This window comes from Molossus molossus, unplaced genomic scaffold (assembly GCF_014108415.1).
Source record: "Molossus molossus isolate mMolMol1 unplaced genomic scaffold, mMolMol1.p scaffold_m16_p_1, whole genome shotgun sequence".
NCBI lineage: Eukaryota > Metazoa > Chordata > Mammalia > Chiroptera > Molossidae > Molossus > Molossus molossus.
Genome location: NW_023425344.1, coordinates 179,574,658 through 179,596,114, shown reverse-complemented (window position 1 = coordinate 179,596,114; position 21,457 = coordinate 179,574,658). Strand labels below are relative to the sequence as shown.

The 21,457-nt window shown below is 39.9% G+C and overlaps 1 protein-coding gene and 1 non-coding gene across 8 annotated transcripts in view; one reads left to right on the top strand and one right to left on the bottom strand.

Moving 5' to 3' along the window:
• The window catches only part of KNL1 (kinetochore scaffold 1), an 86,676-nt gene extending 71,921 nt beyond the window's left edge, over positions 1–14,755 (bottom strand). For 2 of the 7 annotated variants that reach the window (XM_036260023.1, XM_036260037.1), the window contains exons 1-4: positions 13,368–13,395; positions 9,424–9,475; positions 7,755–7,794; positions 6,815–6,874 (exon numbers count right to left, since the gene is read on the bottom strand). In XM_036260023.1, coding sequence (XP_036115916.1) covers positions 6,815–6,874; positions 7,755–7,794; positions 9,424–9,475; positions 13,368–13,380 — 165 coding nt within the window. In that variant the 5' untranslated portion in view covers positions 13,381–13,395. Of the gene's footprint in view, positions 1–6,814; positions 6,875–7,754; positions 7,795–9,423; positions 9,476–13,367; positions 13,545–14,626 lie in introns of those variants that run through there. The other 5 variants (XR_004959335.1, XR_004959330.1, XM_036260029.1 and 2 more) reach the window with 5 other exon arrangements.
• A 331-nt stretch (positions 14,756–15,086) lies between these two features.
• Positions 15,087–15,168, top strand: TRNAS-GCU. Its single transcript has one exon. It is a non-coding gene; the product is annotated as a tRNA-Ser (tRNA).
• The last annotated feature ends 6,289 nt before the right edge of the window (positions 15,169–21,457 follow it).

Genomic DNA, 21,457 nt, shown 5'->3' with positions numbered 1-21,457 from the left:
AACCAAACTGGCCAGGGCATCTATGCTGTTACACAACCAATCTCTAGAACTCTTTTCATCTTGCAAAACTGAAACTATATATTCATTAAACAACTCCCCTTTCCTCCCTAAACTTTCTATAACCACCATTCTATTTCCTGTCTCAAGAAATATGACTACTTTGGCCCTGGCCGGTTTGGCTCAGTGGTTAGAACATCAGCCTGTGGACTGTAGAGTCCAGGTTCGGTTCCCACTAAGGGCACATGCCTCGGTTGCAGTTTGTACCCAGCCCAGTTGGGGTTGTGTGGGTGGTGGCCACTTGATATGTTTCTCTCACATCGATGTTTCTCTCTCTCTTCCCCCCTTTCTCCTTCCCACTCTATCTGAAGATAAGTGCAAAAATGTCCTCGGGTGAGGATAAAAAAAAAGAAATATAGCCCTGGCCGGTTTGGCTCAGCGGTTAGAGCATCGGCCTGCGGTCCGGAGAGACCCGGGTTCGGTTCCCGCTAAGGGCATGTACCTCGGTTGCAGTTTGTACCCGGCCCTGGTTGGTCGTGCGGGTGGCAGCCACTCGATGTGTCTCTTTCACGTCGATGTTTCTCTCTCTCTCTCTCTCCCTCTCTCTCCCTCCCACTCTATCTGTGCAAAAAATGGAAAAATGTCCTCGGGTGAGGATAAAAAAAAATATATTAAAAAAAAAAAAGAAATATGACTACTTTAGGTACTTCGTAAGTGGAATCATAAAGTTTTCTTTTTCTTTTGTGCCTGGTTTACTCACTTAACATAATGGCCTCAAGGTTCATCCATGCTGTAATACGTGCCAGAATTACCTTCTTATTTTTTTAAGATTTTTTTGCTTTTTAAAAAATCTGTCTTTATTGTTGAAAGTATTACAGATATACCCCCCTTTTTCTCCTCCATTAACCCCCTCATCCCCACTTCCACCCCCCAAGATTTTGGTTTTTTAGAGACAGATGAAAGGAGAGGGAGAGAGAAAGAAAAATTGATATGAGAGCGTAACATCAATCAACTGCTCCTGCACACCTCCTACCAGGGATCAAACCCACAACCTGAGCATGTGCCCTGAAGGGGAACTGAACTGGCAATCCTTCAGTGCACAGAAGAACACTCAATCAACTGAGCCACACAGGCCAGGGTCAGAATTCCCTTCTTCTTTTAAGGCTGAATAATGTTCCATTGATACCATATTTTGTTTGTCCATTCATCAGTCAACAGACACTGGGTTGCTTCCTCCCTCTACTGTAAATAATGATGCTATGAACAGGGGTGTACATCTCTTCAAGACCCTTCTTTCAATTATTTTGAGTAAATATCCAGAAGTGGAATTGCTTAGTCATATGATAATACTATTTTAATTTTTTGAGGAACCACCATACTGTTTTCCATAGAAGTACCACCATTTTTCATCTCCACAACAAAGCACAAAGGTTCCAATTACTCCACATCCCAGCCAACACTTGTTATTTTCTGTTGTTTTTTTATAGTAGTCATTCTAACAAGTATGAGGTGACATCTCATTGTGGTTATAATTTGCATTTCCCAAATGATTAGTAATGCTGAGCATTTTTCATTATAATATACTATTTTCATTTTTCCTCATTTTTTTTTTTTTATCTTCACCCGAGGACATTTTTCCATTTTTTGTTCAGATAGAGCAGGAGGGAGAGAGAGGAAGAGAGAGAGAGAAACATCGATGTGAAGGGACACATCGAGTGGCTGCCACCCGCACGACCAACCAGGGCTGGGGACAAACTGCAACCGAGGTACGTGCCCTTAGCGGTAACCGAACCCAGGTCTCTCTGTACCGCAGGTCGACGCTCCAACCGCTGAGCCAAACCGGCCAGGGCTTTCCTCATATTTCTTAGCAAGAGCAAACTATTTTGCTCACATAGATACCAAATACAAAAAGCAAGATAGAGAAACAAAATCCACAGAGAATTTTACCATGTTAATTCTGAATACATGAACATAAATCTTATTATACCAAAGAATCAGGAATGTTCATCCTGGCACATGCTACAGGTGACTTTGAGATTAATATGACAATAATACTGACACAGTAAAAAGCTAAAAGACACTAATACATTTCTTTTTTAAATTTTTTTCTACAACTTTAATACAATGTCTTTTTATTCTAGAAAGGCTTTTTTTTTACAGAAATCTTTGAGGATCAAAAGTGAAGTATTCAACACGGCGAGTGTGGCTCAGTGGTTGAGCATCGACCCATGCACCAAGAGGTCACTGGTTCGATTCCTGGTCAAGGCACATGCCCAGGCTGTGGGCCCGATCCCCAGTGGGGGGCATGCAGGAGGCGGCCAATTGATGTTCTCTCTCATCAATGTTTCTCTCTCTCTCTCCCTCTCCCTTCCTCTCTCTAAAAATCAATAAAGAAAAAAATAAAAAATAAATAAATAAAGTGAAATATTCAGCATGAATGAAAAAGGTATGTGTGACAAGCAACTTATCTAGTTAGCTTCCTTGGAATTGATCTTCAAAATACAAACTCCACTTTCTTCAGTATTCTTAGAAGGCATGGTGGATCTAGGCAGTGTGGCCTTACACAGACTGGGTCTACATTCTTCTAAAGGTACTTATATCTACTTCTTTCTTGACCTGCTGTAGTCTCTGTAAACTAACTTTGACTAATTCTATCAGAAGTAACAGGAAGGGAAATTTCTAGACTATTTCAAGTATTGAATGGCTGGGGTTTTCTACTGCTCTTCAACAGTATTTTCAGATCCAAATACTAACAGTTCTTACTAAAAAACAAAACAAAACAAATCTGTGTAGTATATTAGAAACCAGTAGATTAGAGCACTAATTTGAAGTATGTCACTAACTAGGTGTGTGGGGTTAGACAAAACATTTAACATCTCTGGATTTCACTTCTCATCTATAAAATGAAAAAAACTAGATTCAAGATTACTGGTGACAATACTCTGGTTTCTCTTCAGATCATATAAATCTTTCGCCTTTTACCCTCCATGCAGAGGAACAACAAAATATTCCTAGTGCGGTCCTGTTGATTTTAAAGCTCTATGAGTCTATGAAATCTGTCATTTAATCATTGAAAGTTCATTAAAAACATTTTTGAAAGGTGGGTGGGAGGGACATAGTAGAGGATAAAAGGGCAGATAAATAGTGATGGAAGAACACTTGACTTGGGGTAGTGAACACACAATACTATATACTGATGATGATTATACAATTGTACCCCCAAAATCTATATAATTTTAATAACCAAGGTCACCTCAATAAATTCAGTTTAAAAGCTAATAAATAAATAAAACAAAAAAACATTTTAAAAAAATACACACACATTCTAAATTCTGTGCTAAGTGATAGAAAAATAGTGGTAAAGAAAATACAGACCTATCTACTAGGAATTAATGGTGAAAGACATGAAAATAAAAAAATCCATTTAAGCCTGGCCAGGGTGGCTCAGTGGATTGAGCATTGTCCCATTGACTGAGAAGTCCCAGTTCAATTTCTGGACAGGGTACATGCTGGGGTTTTGGGCTTGAGCCCAGGGGGCATGCAGGAGGCAGCTAATCAATGTTTCTCTCTCTCTCTCCCTGCCCCTCTCTCTCTAAAAAAAATCAATAAAAATATTTTTATAATCCATTCAAATATAAAACTCAAAATGTGATAAGTGATATAAAGGAAAACTACATAAAAAAACTTTTTTAGCCTGAGAACCAGGAACGATTTTTTTGAGACAGTACATTTAGATTGAAACCTGAAGTATTAGTAGTCAGAGGAAGAGTTGGATAAAGGGAAAGCATTCTAGGCAGAATGTGTACAGAGGCCCTAATGCAAAAAGAAGCTTAATTTATTTGAGAAATAGAAAAATTAGACATCAACAAAACAAAAAGACAACCTATTGAATGGGAGAACGTATTTGCCAATAATACATTCAATAAGAGGTTACTATCCAAAATTTGTAAAGAACTCATACGCCCTGGCCGGTTTAGCTCAGCGGTTAGAACATAGGTTCACGGACCAGAGAGGCCCAGGTTCAGTTCCTGCTAAGGGTGCGTACCTCAGTTGCAGTCTGTCCCTGGCCCCATTTGGGGTCGCGTGGGTGGCAACCACTCGATGTGTGTGTCTCTCTCTCTCTTCCTCCTCTTCTCCCTCCCGCTCTAAAATTAAATGCAAAAAAAAAAATGTCCTCCGGTGAGGAAAAAAAAAAAGAACTCATACAACTCAACACTAAAAAAACAATCCAATGAAAAAGTGGGCAGAGGACCTGAATAAACACTTCTCCAAAGAGGACATACAGATGGCCAATAGACATATGAAAAGATACTCAACATCACTAATCATCAAAGAAAGGCAAATTAAAACCACAATGAGACGTCACCTCACACCTGTTGGAATGGTATCATGAATAAATCCACAAACAACAAGTGTTAGCAAGGATGGAAGGCAAACCTTCATGCACTGTTGGTGGGAATGCAGCCACTATTAAAAACAGTATGAAGGTTTCACAAAAAATTAAAAATGGAACTGCCTTATGACCCAGCAATTCCACTTCTGGGAATACATCCGAAGAAACCAAAAACACTAATTTGTAAGAATGTATGCATCACTATGTTAATTTCAGCATTATTTACAATAGCCAAGATAATCCAAGAGCATATCCATAGACAAATGGATAAAAAAGCTTTGGTACATATATATACAATGGATTATTACTCAGCCATAGGAAAAAAAAAAAAAGAATTCTTATATTTGTGACAGCATGGATGGACCTGGAGGTTATTATGCTAAGTGAAATATGTCAGACAGAGAAAGACAAATACCATATGATTTCACTTATATGTGGAATCTAAAGAACCAAACAAACAAACAAAACAGAAACAGACTCATAGATACAGAGAATAGATAGATGATTGCCAGGGGAATGGGGGGTGAGAAACTGGGTGGAAAAGATGAAGGAATTAAGAAGTACTAATTGATAGTTACAAAATAATCATGGGGATGTAAAGTAGAGCATAGGGAACATAGTCAATAATACTGTAATAGCTATGTATGATGCCGGGTAGGTATGGAAAATATCAAGGGAAACAGTTTGTGAGTATTTATGAGTGTAGCCCTGGCCGGTTTGGCTTAGAGGTTAGAGCATCAGCCTGCAGTCCAGAGAAACCTGGGTTCAGTTCCCGCTAAGGGCACATACATCAGTCAGTTGCGGTTTGTCCCCAGCCCTGGTTGGTCGTGCAGGTGGCAGTCACTCGATGTGGCCCTTTCACATCAATGTTTCTCTCTCTCTGTTCCTCTCTCTCCCTCCCACTCTACCTGAACAAAAAATGTCCTCGGGTGAGGATAAAAAAAAATTATAACTGTAAAACTACTGTGCTGTACACCTGAATCTAACACAAAATAATATCAAATGTAAACTGTAATTGAAAAAAGAAAAATAACAATGCTGGGGGGGCAGGATCGGGAGGAAGGTGTCGATGGGGGGAAAAAGGAGAAACATCTGTAACAAAAATAAATTAATAAAAATTGCAATAAAAAATAAAACCTCAAAAATAAATTAATTAAAAATGTGAAAGTTAAAAAAAAAAATTATTAAAGAAGCCAAAGTAGAATGAACACGCAGAATTACATGTTCTCCAAAACTATTTGTGTTGCATCAATCAACAAAAGGTACTAAAAGTCATTATGTACTGGGCACAATAAATTTTAAAAAACACATGATAAAGTTCCTGCCTTTAGGGAGCTCTCAATTTAGAAAAGACATTAGTAAACAATTACGATAAAAAACGTAGAGGATGATTTTTCTGAGACAAGTGATTCCACAGCTGAGTCTTGACAGACAAATAGGAATCACTAAATAAAGAGGGCTACAGAATTATTATAAAGTGTGATAAAATATTAATTGTAGAATCTAGATGACTATAAAAGCACTCACTGTAAAATTCTTTCTGCTTTTCAGTATGTTTAAAAAATTTTTTAGCCCTGGCCAGTTTGGCTCAGTGGTTAGAGCGTCGGCCTTCGGTCCGGAGAGACCCGGGTTCGGTTCCCGCTAAGGGCACGTACTTCGGTTGCAGTTTGTCCCCGGCCCTGGTTGGTCGTGCGGGTGGCAGCCACTCGATGTGTCCCTTCACGTCGATGTTTCTCACTCTCTCTCCCTTCCTCTCTCTCCCTCCCACTCTATCTGTACAAAAAATGGAAAAAAAAAAAAAAAATTTTTTAAATAAAATGTTGGGAGCCCTGGCCGGTTTGGCTCAGCGGTTAGAGCATCAGCCCACCGACCAATGAGTCACAGGTTCGATTCTGCTCAGGGGCATGTACCTCGGCTGCGGTTCATCCCCGGCCCTGGGAGGCAACCAATCAATGTGTCTCTTTCACATTGATGTTTCTCTCTCTCTCTCTCCCTTTCTCCCTCTCTCCTATTCTATCTGAAGATAAATGGAAAAATATCCTCAGGTGATGATTAAAAAAAAAAATGTTGGGAGAAAGAAGAAGAATGAAGAACTACCATCTAGGCAGAGAACATCATATGTAAGTACTTGCAGGTTTGAGAGTTCATATATTGTTTGGGGAATAGTAAGCAACTCCAAATGGTGAGATATATATGTCAGAGTGGCAAGAAAGAAGGCTGCAAAGTAAATAAGGATTAAAAATCATGAGCACCCGCTTATTCAAGTGTTTGGATTTTAAGCTGAAGGCCATGAGATTCTTATTTGTTCATATTCAATTGAGAAAAATTTATGATGTTCTCACTTCATATGGCTAACAAAATTTCTGACTATTAACAATATCACTGAAAATAGTCATCTATAAAGCATTTGCATTAGAAACTTACCTGAACTATTTCATTCCCTTCTCTGAGGTCCCTAAGAGGACTCCTAGGAGGTTTCAAAATCTAGAAGAGAATTATTGAAGAAAATCCAACATATCTATTAGTAATTAGTTCATTTAAAGTTATACCATGAGTAGAAAGGTAGAAATGCTAAAATTCCTATAAAAAACTCAAATTCCTCAAATTCATACCATTCAGTGCTACACTTTGTGGCTCATTTAAACATTTGGTATCTATTCCCTTCTCCCTGCCCACATTCCCCAATTATTTTGCCAACTCTGTGGCCTGGGTGAAGCTCCATCCCAACATAGGGTATAACATGTAGCCCTGGTCTAAAACAATCTGCACATGATATTTTCTCAGGAACAGTGATTGGTTCAGGAATGAGGACTTAATCCATATTGAGATAATTAAGCCAAACAATTCAATCTTGAGTTGTTTTTCTTTTATCTTGAGAAAATAGACACTATTTTTCCAGAAGCAATCACTATGGAGATTACCCAGAGAAAGCAGTTAGAGTAGAAAAAGTGAAAGGAAATCCTAGTACTGATGATACTGTTGTAACCACTGGTCAGTAAATCATACCTAAAGTTATTACTATCTGGATTTTTCAATTTCATAACCCAAATTTTTAGCTCAAATCAGTTTAAGCTGGATTTTCTTGTGTCTTGCTATAGCTTTGTACACCAGTTTAAATATATATATTTTAGACAGCTTTATTGAAGTATCATTTACATAGCATTATAATTAATCAAATTACTATGAAATTAATAAAAGAAAAATTTTAATATATGTATAGAACTATAACCAGGTTAAATATTTGCATCTTTATCCAGAGAGCAATAGAAGCCAGTGGGGGTGGGATGGTGATGCCACAGTCAAAATTACTGTTTATACAGTCACCATTCCAAGAACGTTAACAATTAACTTCAGTGTTTCTTACTGAGGAATGTCGTCTTCTAACAGGTCTCTCTATATTGTCACTGAAAGAGAAAAAAAATTTACATAAACACTGAGAAAAGACTGAGTTTTCAAAAGCCCATACATCCCTTACATGCTTTTCAATTGGTCATCGCTGTCCTGGCCAATGTGACTCCACAGTTATCAGAGTGTTAGTCACACACTGAAGAGTCACAGGTTTGATTCCTGGTCAAGGACACGTACCCAGATTATAGGTTCAATCCCTGGCCTCAGTCAGGGTGCATGTAGGAGGCAATCAATCGCTGTGTCTCTCTCACATTGATGTTTCTCTCCCTCTGTCTCTCCCCGCATCCCTTTCTTCCACTCTCTCTAAAAATCAATAGGAAAAAAAATATCCTCCGGTGAGGATTAACCAAAAAAACCCCACAAAATGTAGCATCACTTTCACTTAGCAAAATTTATAACACTTTAAACTCAATATTTAGAAAGTCAGTATTTTAAAATTCATATTGTATACTACTATACTAGCTCTTAAAACACAGTAAACATAATTTAAAATATTTATAGAGGTACAATTATAAGATAAATGGGCTATAAATCAAGAGACTCTAGCTCTGGTTTTACTACTGTATGATTTTTAGACCAGGTTTTGAAAATTCAAATGCCTTTGGAGGCTAAACACATACTTTAGTAAGTGCAAGAAAAATAGGTGGGGTGGAGACTATAATGGAGAGTTCCTGCCTGGTCTAAAGTCCGTAGCCATTACTCCAGTCAGGTTAACTGTTGCCAAACTTAAATATAAGCCCAGTGTAGCAACAGCTGATTTTTCAAGAGAAACTGAAAATCTAATTGTTTTTTGAAATTTGGCAACCAAAAAATTTTAAAACACTGTTTAGGGGAAAAAAGTATGCCTCTGTAAAAAGGCTACCAGTTTGTGATGCTAACATTAGACGTATCATTTCATTTCCTTGTGTCTCAATTTTCTCATCCTTAAATTAAAGAGATGAGACATGGTCTCTAAAGCCTCTCTCAGTTTTGACTCCAGATGAGTTTATTTAAAAATATGACAAGGAGCTCCGGCCAGTTTGGCTCAGCGGTTAGAGCATTGGCCTGTGGTCCAGAGAGATCCAGGTTCAGTTCCCGCTAAGGGAGTGTACCTCAATTGCAGTTTGTCCCCGGCTCTGGCTGGGTCAGGGCCGTGCGGGAGGCAGCCACTCAATGTGTACCTTTCATGTCGATGTTTCTCTCTCTCTCCCTCCCACTCTACCTGAACAAAAAATGGAAAAATGTCCTCGGGTGAAGATAAATATATATATATATATATGACAAGGAGTCTGGCAGTGTGGCTCACTGGTTGAGCAGCGACCTATGCACCAAGAGGTCTCCGGTTTGATTCCCAGTCAGGGCACACGCCCAGGTTGTGGGCCAAATCCCCAGTGGGGGACATGCAGTAGGTGGCCAATTTATGTTCTCTCTCATCAATGTTTCTCTCTCCCTTCCTCTCTCTCTAAAATCCATAAAGAAAAATTTTTTTTAAATATATATGACAAGGAAGACCTATTGATAACTTCTGGAATCTTTTTCTCTTCCAGGGAAAAGAAGTAAATATTACAAAGTGAATAGGTCTTACTATTGAAGAAGTGTCTTCTCTGATAGAGTTTAACATTTTGAGAGGCATTGCATGAACTTACTTTTCTTCATTAGTCTCTGAAGACATCCCATCCATTTTTGAAGGAAACCTTTCTGTAACAAACACACAATATTAGAAAGGCAAGAAAGAAAGAAGAGAAAGTACAATTCATGAAGAGATATTAAGAGCAGAATTCTGACTTCAGCATTACTTTCTGGGGGAAGACACAAAAAAAGGAAGGAAAGCTATACTATGGGGCCAGAAGATGAAAAATTTTTAGGAATCTAAACTACCTACTCTATTATAATCAATACTCCTGGAAATTTTTCACATTTAGATAAAAATCAGTGACTAATTCTGAATGGGATGATATGGATTTTAGTAGCTAAAATAAAAGTTTTCTCTAGTTTAAAAAAGTTTCTGGCTTATAGCTCTAGCCGGTTTGGTTCAGCAGTTAGAGCATCAGCTGGCAGACCAAAAGGTCGTGGGTTCAATTCCCAGTCAAGGGCACGTACCTGGGATCCCTTGGGCCAGATCAAGGTTATGTGAGGGGCAACCAATTGATGTGTCTCTAACATGGCTGTTTCTCTCTCTCTCACTATCCCCCTCCTTCCCTTCCACTCTATCTAAAAAGAAAAAAGAAAAAAAAATCAATAGAAAAATATCCTTGGGTAAGGATTGACAAAAATAAATAAAATAAAAAGGGAAATCATATGCTCATCTTCACCACTAAAAAGTTTGATGCCCTGCAGACCAGAGAGGCCTGGGTTTGGTTCCCACTAAGGGCATGTACTTCGGTTGTAGTTTGTCCCCGGCCCCAGGCAGGGTTGTATGGGTGGCAACCACTCAATGTGTCTCTCTCACATAGATGTTTCTCTCACTCTCTTCCTCCCACTCTATCTCAAGATAAATGCAAAAATGTCCTCGGATGAGGATAAAAAGAAAAAAAGGAGGTTTGATGAGTCCTGGTCAGTTTGGCTCAGCATTCTGGGCATTGGCCTGCGGACCAGAGAGTCTCAGGTGCCAGTCAAGGGCACGTACCTTGGTTGCAGTTTGGTCCCCAGCCCAGGTTGGGGTCCTGCACCAATTGATGTGTCTCTCCCATCAATGTCTCTCTCCCTCCCTCCCACTCTGTCTGAAAATAAATGGAAGAATAACCTTGGGTGAGGGGGAAAAAAAAGCCTGATAAACTTTAACATCCTTTCGTGTTTAAAACAAAAAGAAAAAGGAAAACTTAGCAATAGGAATAGAAAGTAAATTCCTTAATCTAACAAACAATATCAATTAAAAAAAAAAAAAACAGCAAACATCAACTTAATGGTGAAAATTTGAAAACTTTCCCTTTGAGATCAAACAAGTATGCCCTTGTGGGTGTGGCTCAGTTGGTTGGAGCATCTTCTGGTATACCAAAAAGTAGTGGGTTTGATTCCTGTACAGGGCACATACCTAGAATGCAGGACTGATGGCTTTTTTTCCCCCTCTCTCCCACCCTTACTCCCATCCTCTCTCTAAGATCAATTGAAGAAGAAAGAAGGAAAAAGAAGGAAGAAAAAGAAGAAGAAAGAAGAAGGAGGAGAAAGAAGAAAGAAGAAGAAGGAGGAAGGAGGAGGGAAGGAGGAGGAAGGGGATGCCCGGCTAGAGTGGCTCACTGGTTGAGCGTCAACCCCATGCACCAAGAGGTCACCGGTTCGATTCCCAGTCAGGACATATGCCCACGTTATGGGCCGGATCCCCAGTGGGGGTAATGCAGAAGGTGGCCAGTCAATGTTCTCTCTCATCGATGTTTCTATCACTCTCTCTCTAAAAATCAATAAAGGAAAAAAAAAAAGTCCCCTACTTAAAACCCTTCAATAGCTTCCCATCATACTGAGATATCACCAGGACCCCCAAAGCTCTACAAGATCTGGTCCCTGTCTGCCTCTCAGACTTCATATTACATCTCATACCACTGTCTTCCTCACTCACTATGCTGGCCACACTAGCATTTCTATTCTTGCACACACAAAGCTTTCCTGAGTCATTAGATTTATATTTGATATTTTCTCTTGACAAGCAAGTCAAGAAAAACACTCTGTTGCACTGTGTATGTCTCCTTTGTAGCATTACCACACTGTAGTTTGTTACCTCCCCAAACTGCCCTTGCCCCAAGTGTAAACTATGAGAATAGGGTTGGTGTCTCTTATGTTCACTGTTATAGTCTGAGAACCTAGCACAGTACTAATTTGCTGAATGAGTTATCAAGAAACAATTCTTTAAAGTTACCTTTATGATCACTGACTTGCATGTTTTTTCTCCTTTTGGGAATATTTTCAAATTCAGTGACATATTCAAATTCACAGATAATGATATTAAATACAACCAAATGAGAATCACCTAAACATCTTCACTATTTGAAATCATCTTTGAGCATCATTCCTGTCTTAACCTACAGACTAGCTGGCACTTAAGTGATGAGATTTAAAAATTATTAAAGTCTCCTTTTTAAAATATTCTATTTATCACATAACTGTATAAGTTCCATCTCCATCAGAAATGGAGGAGACCCCAGATTCCCATGTTAAGCCTCACTTATAAAATGCTGTTACGGCTTAACTCTTGATCACTGCCACATTAGTTGATTATTGAGTGGTTCCAAAACTGCACCTGGAAACCCGAGGTGCTACAGCATACTCACAGAGGTGTCCTGAGACATTTAAAACTTTTTTTCTTTATTGATTTTAGAGAGAGAGGAAGGGAGAGAGAGAGAGAGTTAGAAACATCGATGAGAGAGAACATTGATTGGCTGCTTCCTGAATGTCCCCCACTGGGGATTTGCCCATAACCTGGGCATGTGTTCTGACCAGGTATCAAAGCAGCGACTGCTTGAGCCACACCGCCTGGTGGTGTCCTGAGATATTTAAAGTTTGTGAGAAATGGCAGTTCTCCACATGTCCAGGTACTGTGTGAACTACTAGCTCAAAATAGTACCCATTTACATTACATTAGTTTTGATAATATATTATTGCAAAGCTGGGTCTTTGACAGATGCTGTGATATAAAGCAGTTCTATTAATCAATGTGGTACAGGAAATGAGGGAGGCAGTGTCCAATCGAATTCCAAAATTTGAGAAGTTTTGCAGTGTTCAACAGGCACACATATTCGATTAATAAATAATTGTGATTATTAAAAATAAAATTAAAATATCTTTTCCTTCAATTTATGCATTTTTTTCCAAATCACTACTCTATAGTTAGGACATACATTTGTTTCAACTTAATAACTTTTGAAATTGTCTGGACCTATTAAACAAATAGAATTCTAGGTATATCTTTTGGTGTAAAGGCATCATATAAAAGCCAAGAAATTACTAGTCTAAATAACCCAGAGGTCTGCAAACTATTGCTACTAGGCCAAACAGGCCCTTAAAGTGGTTTGTTTCTTTTTTTAACATTTTGAATGGGTTGTAGAAAACAAAACATAACAACAAATAAAGAAGAATATGTGGCAAAGACCATGCCACTGACCATGTAGTCTGCACAGACTGAAATATTTACTTTCTGGCTCTTTGTCCTCTCCTGCATTTATACTACTAATAACTAGAGTTATTATGTTCCATGGCATCCACTGATACAAGCTCTAGACCGGTGCTGTCCAATACAGTAGCTATGTAAGCTTAAATTAATTAAAATAAAATTTTAAATTCCATTCTTCAGTTACAATAGCCACATTTCAAGATCTCAATAATCATATGTGACTAATGGGTACCGAATTGAACAGTGTAGATATAAAACATTACCATTATTACTGAAAGTTTTATTGGACAGCTGTCCTATCTATATCTAGAGTATCTAATACAGTCTCTTATTTACCACCAAACATATCATTAATACTACTACTCAAAACATTTTTACTCAGTTTTCATCTCTTTGACATCTTGTAAACATTTCCAGCCATCACATAGTCAAGAATTATACTGCTTTGAACTCAACCTTCAAATAACAAAATCTTACAGTACATTTATTTACCTCTATAAATCATTCTTCCTTCAAGTTACACCTCATATGCCACTTTCTCCATGAAGTCTCCTTTAGTTTCTCCACTGTTAGAGGTTTCAAATAAGGTCTTCCTTCTCTGTGCTTCTACACAACTTTCAAATGTCCTATAATCCTTCACATTGTCTTGTATTATAGTTATTTGTGTATATTATAGTTATTTATGTATATTATGTCCCTTTCTGGACTATAAACTCTTTTAGATTAGAGACTCTCAATCATCCGCTCCCAGCCCTAGCAAAAGACAACAAGGAAACCAACAAATAATCTGAGGAATCCGACTGATCCAATTCGCTGAAGTGAAAACTTCAATCTTAATATCTAGAGTAAGTTCTGCATATTCTTCTGACATCTGTATAAACGTATCTTTAAAATTCCAATCAGCAATTTTAAAAAAATCATTTTCTTAAACTCTAATATTGAGATAAACAGCAAGAAAAAGGGCTTTAACTCTTAGCTAATAATAAAAAGAGGAAGGTTTATAAAAACTTATTTGTGCCCTGGCCAGTATGGTTCGGTGGTTGGAGCGCCGGCGGCACACGCGGGGTCACAGGTTCCATTCCCTGTCAAGGGCAAGTACCTGAATGGCAGGTGTGAGCCCCACGCGTGGGGGAGGCAACCAATGGATGTGTCTCTTTCACATCCATGTTCCTCTCTCTCCCCCTCCCCCTTTCCACTCCAAAAATCAATGGAAACAATATCCTCCCGTGAGGATTAACAACCACCTCGTTTGTGGCGTCCTATATCTGCTTATTTGCCAATGTTATTTTATCTGCAGGAAACCGAACGTCAGTGCTGCTAACACTCCAAACACTGTAAATAAACCACGCCAAGCTGAGAGTTGAACATCACTGATTGCTGTCATTTCATGTATAGCTAGGAAAAGACTGGAATCAGGACAGCCCAGAGCTCCCTAAGGAAGGAGAGCTGCAGGGGTGCGAGGAAGAGTCCGGGAGCGCGGGTGAAGACGGCGAGGCGCCGCGGACAAGCAAGCCCGCCCCAAGGGTTCCAGGTGTGGATGGGACGTGCCGGCCAGGAGGGAGGCGGCACAAGGAGCAGGCCCAGCGAGGAAAGAAAGAGCCCCACTCTGGGCCCGGCGCTTCCGTGGGCCGCCTGGCGACTGAGGGAGCGTCCCCAACCTTCCACCGCGGGGCGTTCAGAGCGCTCAGACAAAACCGCACCCCCCTGCACCCCCCGCCAGAAGCCCCGAACGAAAGGGTCATTCTCCTTACCTGCCGTAGCCTCCTGTTTGCCAAATTCTTCTCAGACTTGTTTGGGGTCGGCGGACATCAGCTCACCGCCGCCTCCCGACGTCTCCTCAAGCAACCAGACTGCCTTCGTGCAGTATTCAAATCTAACCGCCCAGATGATGCGCAAGCGCAAAGCCGCTCTCTGCGTCGGCTCCGCCCTTTAGACGCCAGAGCGACCCCTTTCGAGGGCTCCGTCTATCCAGTTTCCTTTCCAGCCTGTATGCCAGTTTTCTACCCTTCAAGGTTTCTCATTTTCTACCGAATTTTCTTTTATTTCCTTCAATGCAGATCTCCCATGTCGCAGGAGCAGCCATCTTCTTTTGATTACTCGCTATAAAAAAGATTGGCTCTTTGCTTCCGTACAAAATGGCGGCCGCCATAATATTGCGTCACATCCCCTAGTATTACTCCCTATAGCTACCAGGAAGAGAGAGGTTGCTGGGACGAGGTGGCCGAGTGGTTAAGGCGATGGACTGCTAATCCATTGTGCTCTGCACGCGTGGGTTCGAATCCCATCCTCGTCGAAAGTAGTTTTTGCCTCAGATTCGAACAGATGAATTTATTTGAAGAAATGAAATAGTTGAATAGATTCCAGTTGTGCTTTACTAGTCTATTTACTCTAGCACCACTAATTTCACGGCTGAGATATTTAAATTACAGCTTTTGGAGCGTTCTGACCCAACATAAAGAAAACGGAAGAAATGCTGACAATGCAGCTAAAAATGCAGAGCCACTGATTAATTTGGATGTAAATAATCCTGATTTTAAGGCTGGTGTAATGGCTTTAGCTAATCTTCCTCAGATTCAGAATATTGATGATTACCTGTTAATGCTTAAGGCAATTTACATTTTGGTCCAGGAGCGTCTGACAGGATGCGGTTGCTAAAGTAAATCAAACAAAAGAGGGATTGCCTGTTGTTTTAGACAAACATATTCTTGGTTTTGACACAGGAGATGCAGTCCTAATAAAGCTGCTCAAATTCTGCAACTGCTTCTCTGGCGGGGTAGTTCAGTTTGTTAGAGCGTCCTCCCCATACGCCAAGGTTGCAGGTTCGATCTCCAGTTAGAGCACACACAAGAATCAAACAATGAATGCATAAATACCTAATAGTCACTGATCTTAAGCTTTTCCTGAGATATGCCCCTTTCTCTCCCTCCCCCACCCCCAAGACCTTTGCAGATGTTTTCCCTACTCCTCTTTGGAACAGGCACCCACTCCCCAATACCTCTTTCCCATTTACCCCTGCCTGGCGGGCTCCTGCTCCTCCTTCAGCACTCAGCTTGTATGTCATCCCTATCATCAAGCCTTCTCTAGCCTTGCAACCTGCAGCTCCTTCAATAAATTTCCTTCAACTAGTCCATATGCTCCCTCTTGCTTCAGAATCTTTGGTCCCCTCCTAGATGCTCCCGTAGTCCCTGGGATTCTCCCAGCACTGGCCAGACAGTATTTAAATTGCCCATCAATGCAGCAGCCTCTCTAAAAACGAGTAAGCCCGCATCATTTTTCTGAGTTTTGCCTGCTTCTTGCAGTGATGACTTCCTATAGAAAATGGACAGGGCTATCAATGTGTCCACTCTCTACAAATAAAAAGTGAGTGGATTCTCTTCTCAAAGGAAAATCTTCAGCTGTAGAAGTTCTGAAAATACCAAGCACTGTACGTGTCTACAGGGGAAAAATAATAATAAAATTTGAGTGGAAATTTCCTTTTCTATTCATCATTTCTGTACCTGTTTTCATGCTTAGTTCATTTGTGGTTTCTTTCATATGAAATTACAGTAAGACTTGCTTTGACAGCCCCCTTCTTTGATTTGCATTTATGACCTCTTGATCTATAAGAACCATTTTTACCTTGTTCTAAGAGAACCAAAAGAATCAACAACATGCCAGATCATTTAAAAGCCCGGGGGGAAAAATACTTGAATTAATTAAAAAGCAATTTATAAAGAAGGGCAATATAAGAGTTAGAAGCGCCATCTACTGGAGCAGCAGCAACCGCAAGACTTGCACAAGATAGTTCTATAGTAGTGGCTGCTAGGCTTGGAAAGATCTTCATTAATCCACCAAATTTGTCAACAATCCACACAGCTCAAGGAAGCCATTCTCCATCAACATCAGGGTTCCTCTCCCCAAGTCGCATCCTGAACAATTGCAGGACCCCTCAACCTATGGAAGTCCATGCAAGAAAGAACCATTGCACAATCAACTGCATTACTAAGATATTCCAGCTCTCTTACCACTTCAGTGTCAGGAAATAGTTTTTTGTTTGTTTGTTGGTTTTGGTCTATCACTGGTTTTTATTTCTCTTTTTAATTAATCAATTTATTTTTGTTACAGATGTTTTTCCTTTCTCCCCCCAGATACCCTCCTCCCTATCCCTCCCACCCCCAAGCATTGTTGTCTATGTCCATTGGTTATGCATACAAGTTCTTTGGTTTATCTCATCCCTCCCACCTGACCCCCTCCTCTGAAGTTTGTCAGTCTGAACCTTACTCCTTTCTATGACTCTGGATCTGTTTTGTTCATCAGCTTTTTTGTTCATTATGTTCTACAAATAAGTGAGATAATGTGGTATTTGTCTTTCTCTGATTGGCTTATTTCACTTAGCATAATACTCTCCAGGTCCCTCCATGTCATCTCAAAGGGTAAAAGATCTCCCTTTCTTACAGCTGCATAGTGTTCCATTGTGTATATGTACCACGACTTTTTTATCAACTCATCTATTGATGGACACCTGGGCTGTTTTCAGATCTTAGCAATTGTAAACAGTGCTGCTATGAAAATAAGGGTACATATATTCGTTCTGATTGGTGTTTCAGGTTTCTTAGGATATGTTTCTAGAAGTGGGATCACTGGGTCAAATGGCAGTTCAATTTTTAATCTTTTGAGGAAACACCATATTGTTTTCCATAGTGGCTGCGCCAGTCTGCATTCCCACCAGCGGTGTACTAGGGTCCCCTTTTCTCCACACCCTCACCAGCACTTGTTGTTTATTTGTTGATGGCAGCCTTTCTGGCAGATATGAGGTGATGCCTTATAGTCGTTTTAATTTGCATTTCTCTGATGATTAGTAATGTTGAGCATTTTTTCATATGTCTCTTGGCAATTTGTACGTCCTATTTGGAGAGGTGTCTCTTTAGGTCCTCTGCCCTTTTTTTTTTTTTATCCTCACCCGGGGACATTTTTCCATTTTTTGTTCAGATAGAGTGGGAGGGAGAGAAAGAGAGAGAAACATCGACATGAAAGGGACACATTGAGTGGTTGCCACCCGTATGGCCCAACCAGGGCTGGGGACAAACTGCAACCGAGGTACGTGCCCTTAGCGGGAACCGAACCTGGGTCTCTTTGGACTGCAGGCCGACACTCTAACCACTGAGCCAAACCGGTTATGGCTTCCTTGGTGACCTATTCATTATTTAATAATATGCTGTTTAGCCTCCATATGTTTAAATGTTTTTGCTGTAATTGATTTCTAGTCTCATGCCATTGTGATCTGAGAAGATGCTCGATATGATTTCAATCTTCTTGAACTTGTGGAGTTTTAATTTGTGTCCTAACATGTGGTCTGTCTTTGAGACTGTCCCATGTGCACTTGAGAAGAATGTGAATTCTGCAGTTTTGGGGCATAATTCTCTGTAGATATCTATTAACTCCATTTGATCTAGTGCATCATTTAGAATCTCTGTATTCTTGTTAATTTTTTGTCTAGAGGATCTATCCAGTGATGTCAATGGGGTGTTGAATTTCCCTGCTATGATTGTATTTCTGTCAATTTCTCCTTTGAAGTCCTCCAGAAGTTTTTAAAATATATTTTGGTGCTCCTATATTGAATGCATATATGTTTACCAAGGTTATATATTCCTGTTGAATAGATCCTTTCAATATTATGTAGTGGCCTTCTTTATCTCTAGTTACAGCCTTCCTTTTGAAGTCTAATTTTATCGAATATGAGTATTGTTACCCCAGTTCTTTTTGCTTGGAAGATTTTTTTTCCATCTCTTCACTTTCAACCTGAGTCTTTTGTTGTGAGGTGGATCTCTTGTAAGCAACATATATATGAGTCATGCTTTCTTATTCAGTCATCTCCTCTGTCTTTTGATCTGAGCATTTAATCCATTTACATTTAAGGTTATTACTGATATGTACTTATTTATTGCCATTTTGGTTAATTGTGGTTATATTTTTCTTCCTATCTCTTCTACTAATTACAGCAGTCCTTTTAACATTTCTCGTAGTGCTGGTTTGATGCTAATATATTCCCTTAGCCTTTTTTGTCTGGGAAGCTCTTTATTTCACTTTCTATTTTGAATGATAGCCTTGCTGGATAGAGTAGCCTAGGAATCAGATCCTTGTTTTTCATTACCTGGATTACTTCATGTCATTCCCTTCTGGCCTGTAGTGTTTTTATTGAGAAGTCAGCTGATAGCCTTATGGAGGTTCCTTTGTAGGTAACCTGTTGCTTATCTCTTGCTGCCTTTAGGATTCTCTCTTTGTCTTTAATTTTTGTCATTTTAATTATTATGTCTTGGTGTAGGCCTGTTTGGGTTTTTTTACTTGGGGCTCTCTGTGCTTCTTGTTCTTGCATGCCTTTTTCCTTCACCAAGTTAGGGACGTTTTCTGTCACTATTTCTTCAAATATATTCTCTAACCCTTACTCATTTTCTTCTTCTACTGGAACTCCTATGATGCGGATGTTGTTACATTTTGTATTGTCCCACAGTTCTCTTAGGCTGTCTTCCTGTTTTTACTGTTTTTTTTTTTTTTCTTTTTGGTTCTCTGATTGGGCGATTTTTTCTACCCTGTCTTCTAATTCATTGATTTGATCCTCAGCCCTCCCTATTCTGCTGGTTATTTCTTCCAATGTGTTCTTTTATTTCTGCTATGTCCTTCTTTATTTCCAATTGGTTGGTTTTCAATGCTTCTATATCTTTACTCACACTCTTGAGCTTCCCTGTGATTATTACTCTGAACTCTCCTTCTGATATCTTGCTCAATTCCCTTTCATTTATTTCATCTTCTGTCGAATTATCTTGTTCTTTCATTTGGAATTTGTTTCTCTTTTTTTTTTTTTTTTTACCATTTTGGCCGTCTCAGTGGAGCCTGCCAAATTTTCCTTGTGTTGGTGTTCTGCTTGTTGTGGCTCCCTTTACTGCAGTGGTTCTCAACCTTCCTAATACTGTGACCCTTTAATATAGTTCCTCATGTTGTGGTGACCCCCAACCATAAAATTATTTTAGTTGCTACTTCATAACTGTAATTTTGCTAATGTTATGTCTTAGGCGACCCCTGTGAAAGGGTTGTTCAACCCCCAAAGGGGTTGCAACCCACAGGTTGAGAACTGCTACTCTACTGGATTTGGGTGAGTGTGAGGGAGTTCATGTTACATACCACTGTCAAGTCTTACTTTCCTGGGTAGATTTGCAAGCCCAGTAAAGGTTCAGTTATCCTCTAGCTTTTTCCCTAGAGGCTATTAGTCTCAGTTACTTGGTGAGCCTGGATTTGTAGCCCTCAACTGAATAAAAGATCCCTCAGGTGTTTCAGGGTAAGAGAATTTCCAGCGGGTGAGGCAGATGCTTGCTTGCTGTTAATGAACCTCAATTTGCATTTCTCTGGCCTGGCTAGGTGGTGTTAAATTCCTGAGGCTCTGGGAAGGGGCTCTTTGAGTAATATGGCTACTGTCCTATCAGTCCTATTAATAAGTGATTCAGCACAAAACTCCCAGTGGCCTCCCAGCTCTCCAAATCCTGAGTCTTTCCACACAGTTCCAGTCCAATATGCTCTCCCTCTGCCAAAGCCAAAGGTGAGTGGCTGCAGCTAATTTAGTGCTCTGTCCTGGCCCTCTGCGCTGTGGAGCTGGCTTGGGATTTTAACCCCAAGGGAGCTGCTCACAGCTAAGACAGCTGTTGTCCATGGGCTCCCAGCCTGCCCTCTCGTGCCTCTGCAATTCCTGCCAGGCTCAATTTAGTGTCCTCTTTCTGTCCGTGGTTATACAAGTCCTCTCCAGTTGCTTTTCTGTTTTTTGTTTGTTTGTTTGTTTTTATTGACAATTTGTCTTTATTTTAGTTGTAATTCCAGTTTGGTCCTGGGAGATGGTCTGTGTAGCTTCCATTCACCCTGCCACCATTTTGAAATCTACCCAGGAAATAGTTCTTCATTCTCTGAGTCCAGCTTCAGGAAGAAGACCCATTTGTCTGGAGAATAAGGTGCTCTGGGGAGAACTGTCCAGTATTCAGTTGGTGATGCTCTGCAGCCAGGCAGGCCCTTATGTATCAGCAGGCCTATATGACATAGTTCTGAAGGAAGAATTGAAATCAATGGCTTTTTGTTTGTTTGGTTTTCCATAGTTGATTTAACTCTTGCAAGAAAACACAGACTCCAGGCTGCAAGACTTGCAAAGATTAATTTTGAGAGGCTGTCAATGACAGAAATTAGTTTAGTTGGTCTCTTACCATTAGGAAGTATGGTCCCACTGAAGAACCATCTCTGGGAAAACAGTCATGACAAGGCCTGGAGAGGTTCAAGAATGAATCTAGGCTTTCTTCTCAGAGTTTGTAAGATCAACATGAAATATTTTTATTTGCTCAAATCATTCCCTGAACAGCATGCTATCATGTGAAAACATTCACCTTGCTATAACATCTTCTGGAAATGTCCACAGAGTTGAAATTAAAATGAATTTTTTTTTCATATCGAAAATCAATAGAGCAAAAATGGACCTATAGTTTATAGTAACTTTGCTTAGGAAAGACGAAGTGAATAAACACCAACAGACTAGGGGAATAAACTTGTGATATCCATGCTTTGTATCATCTTCT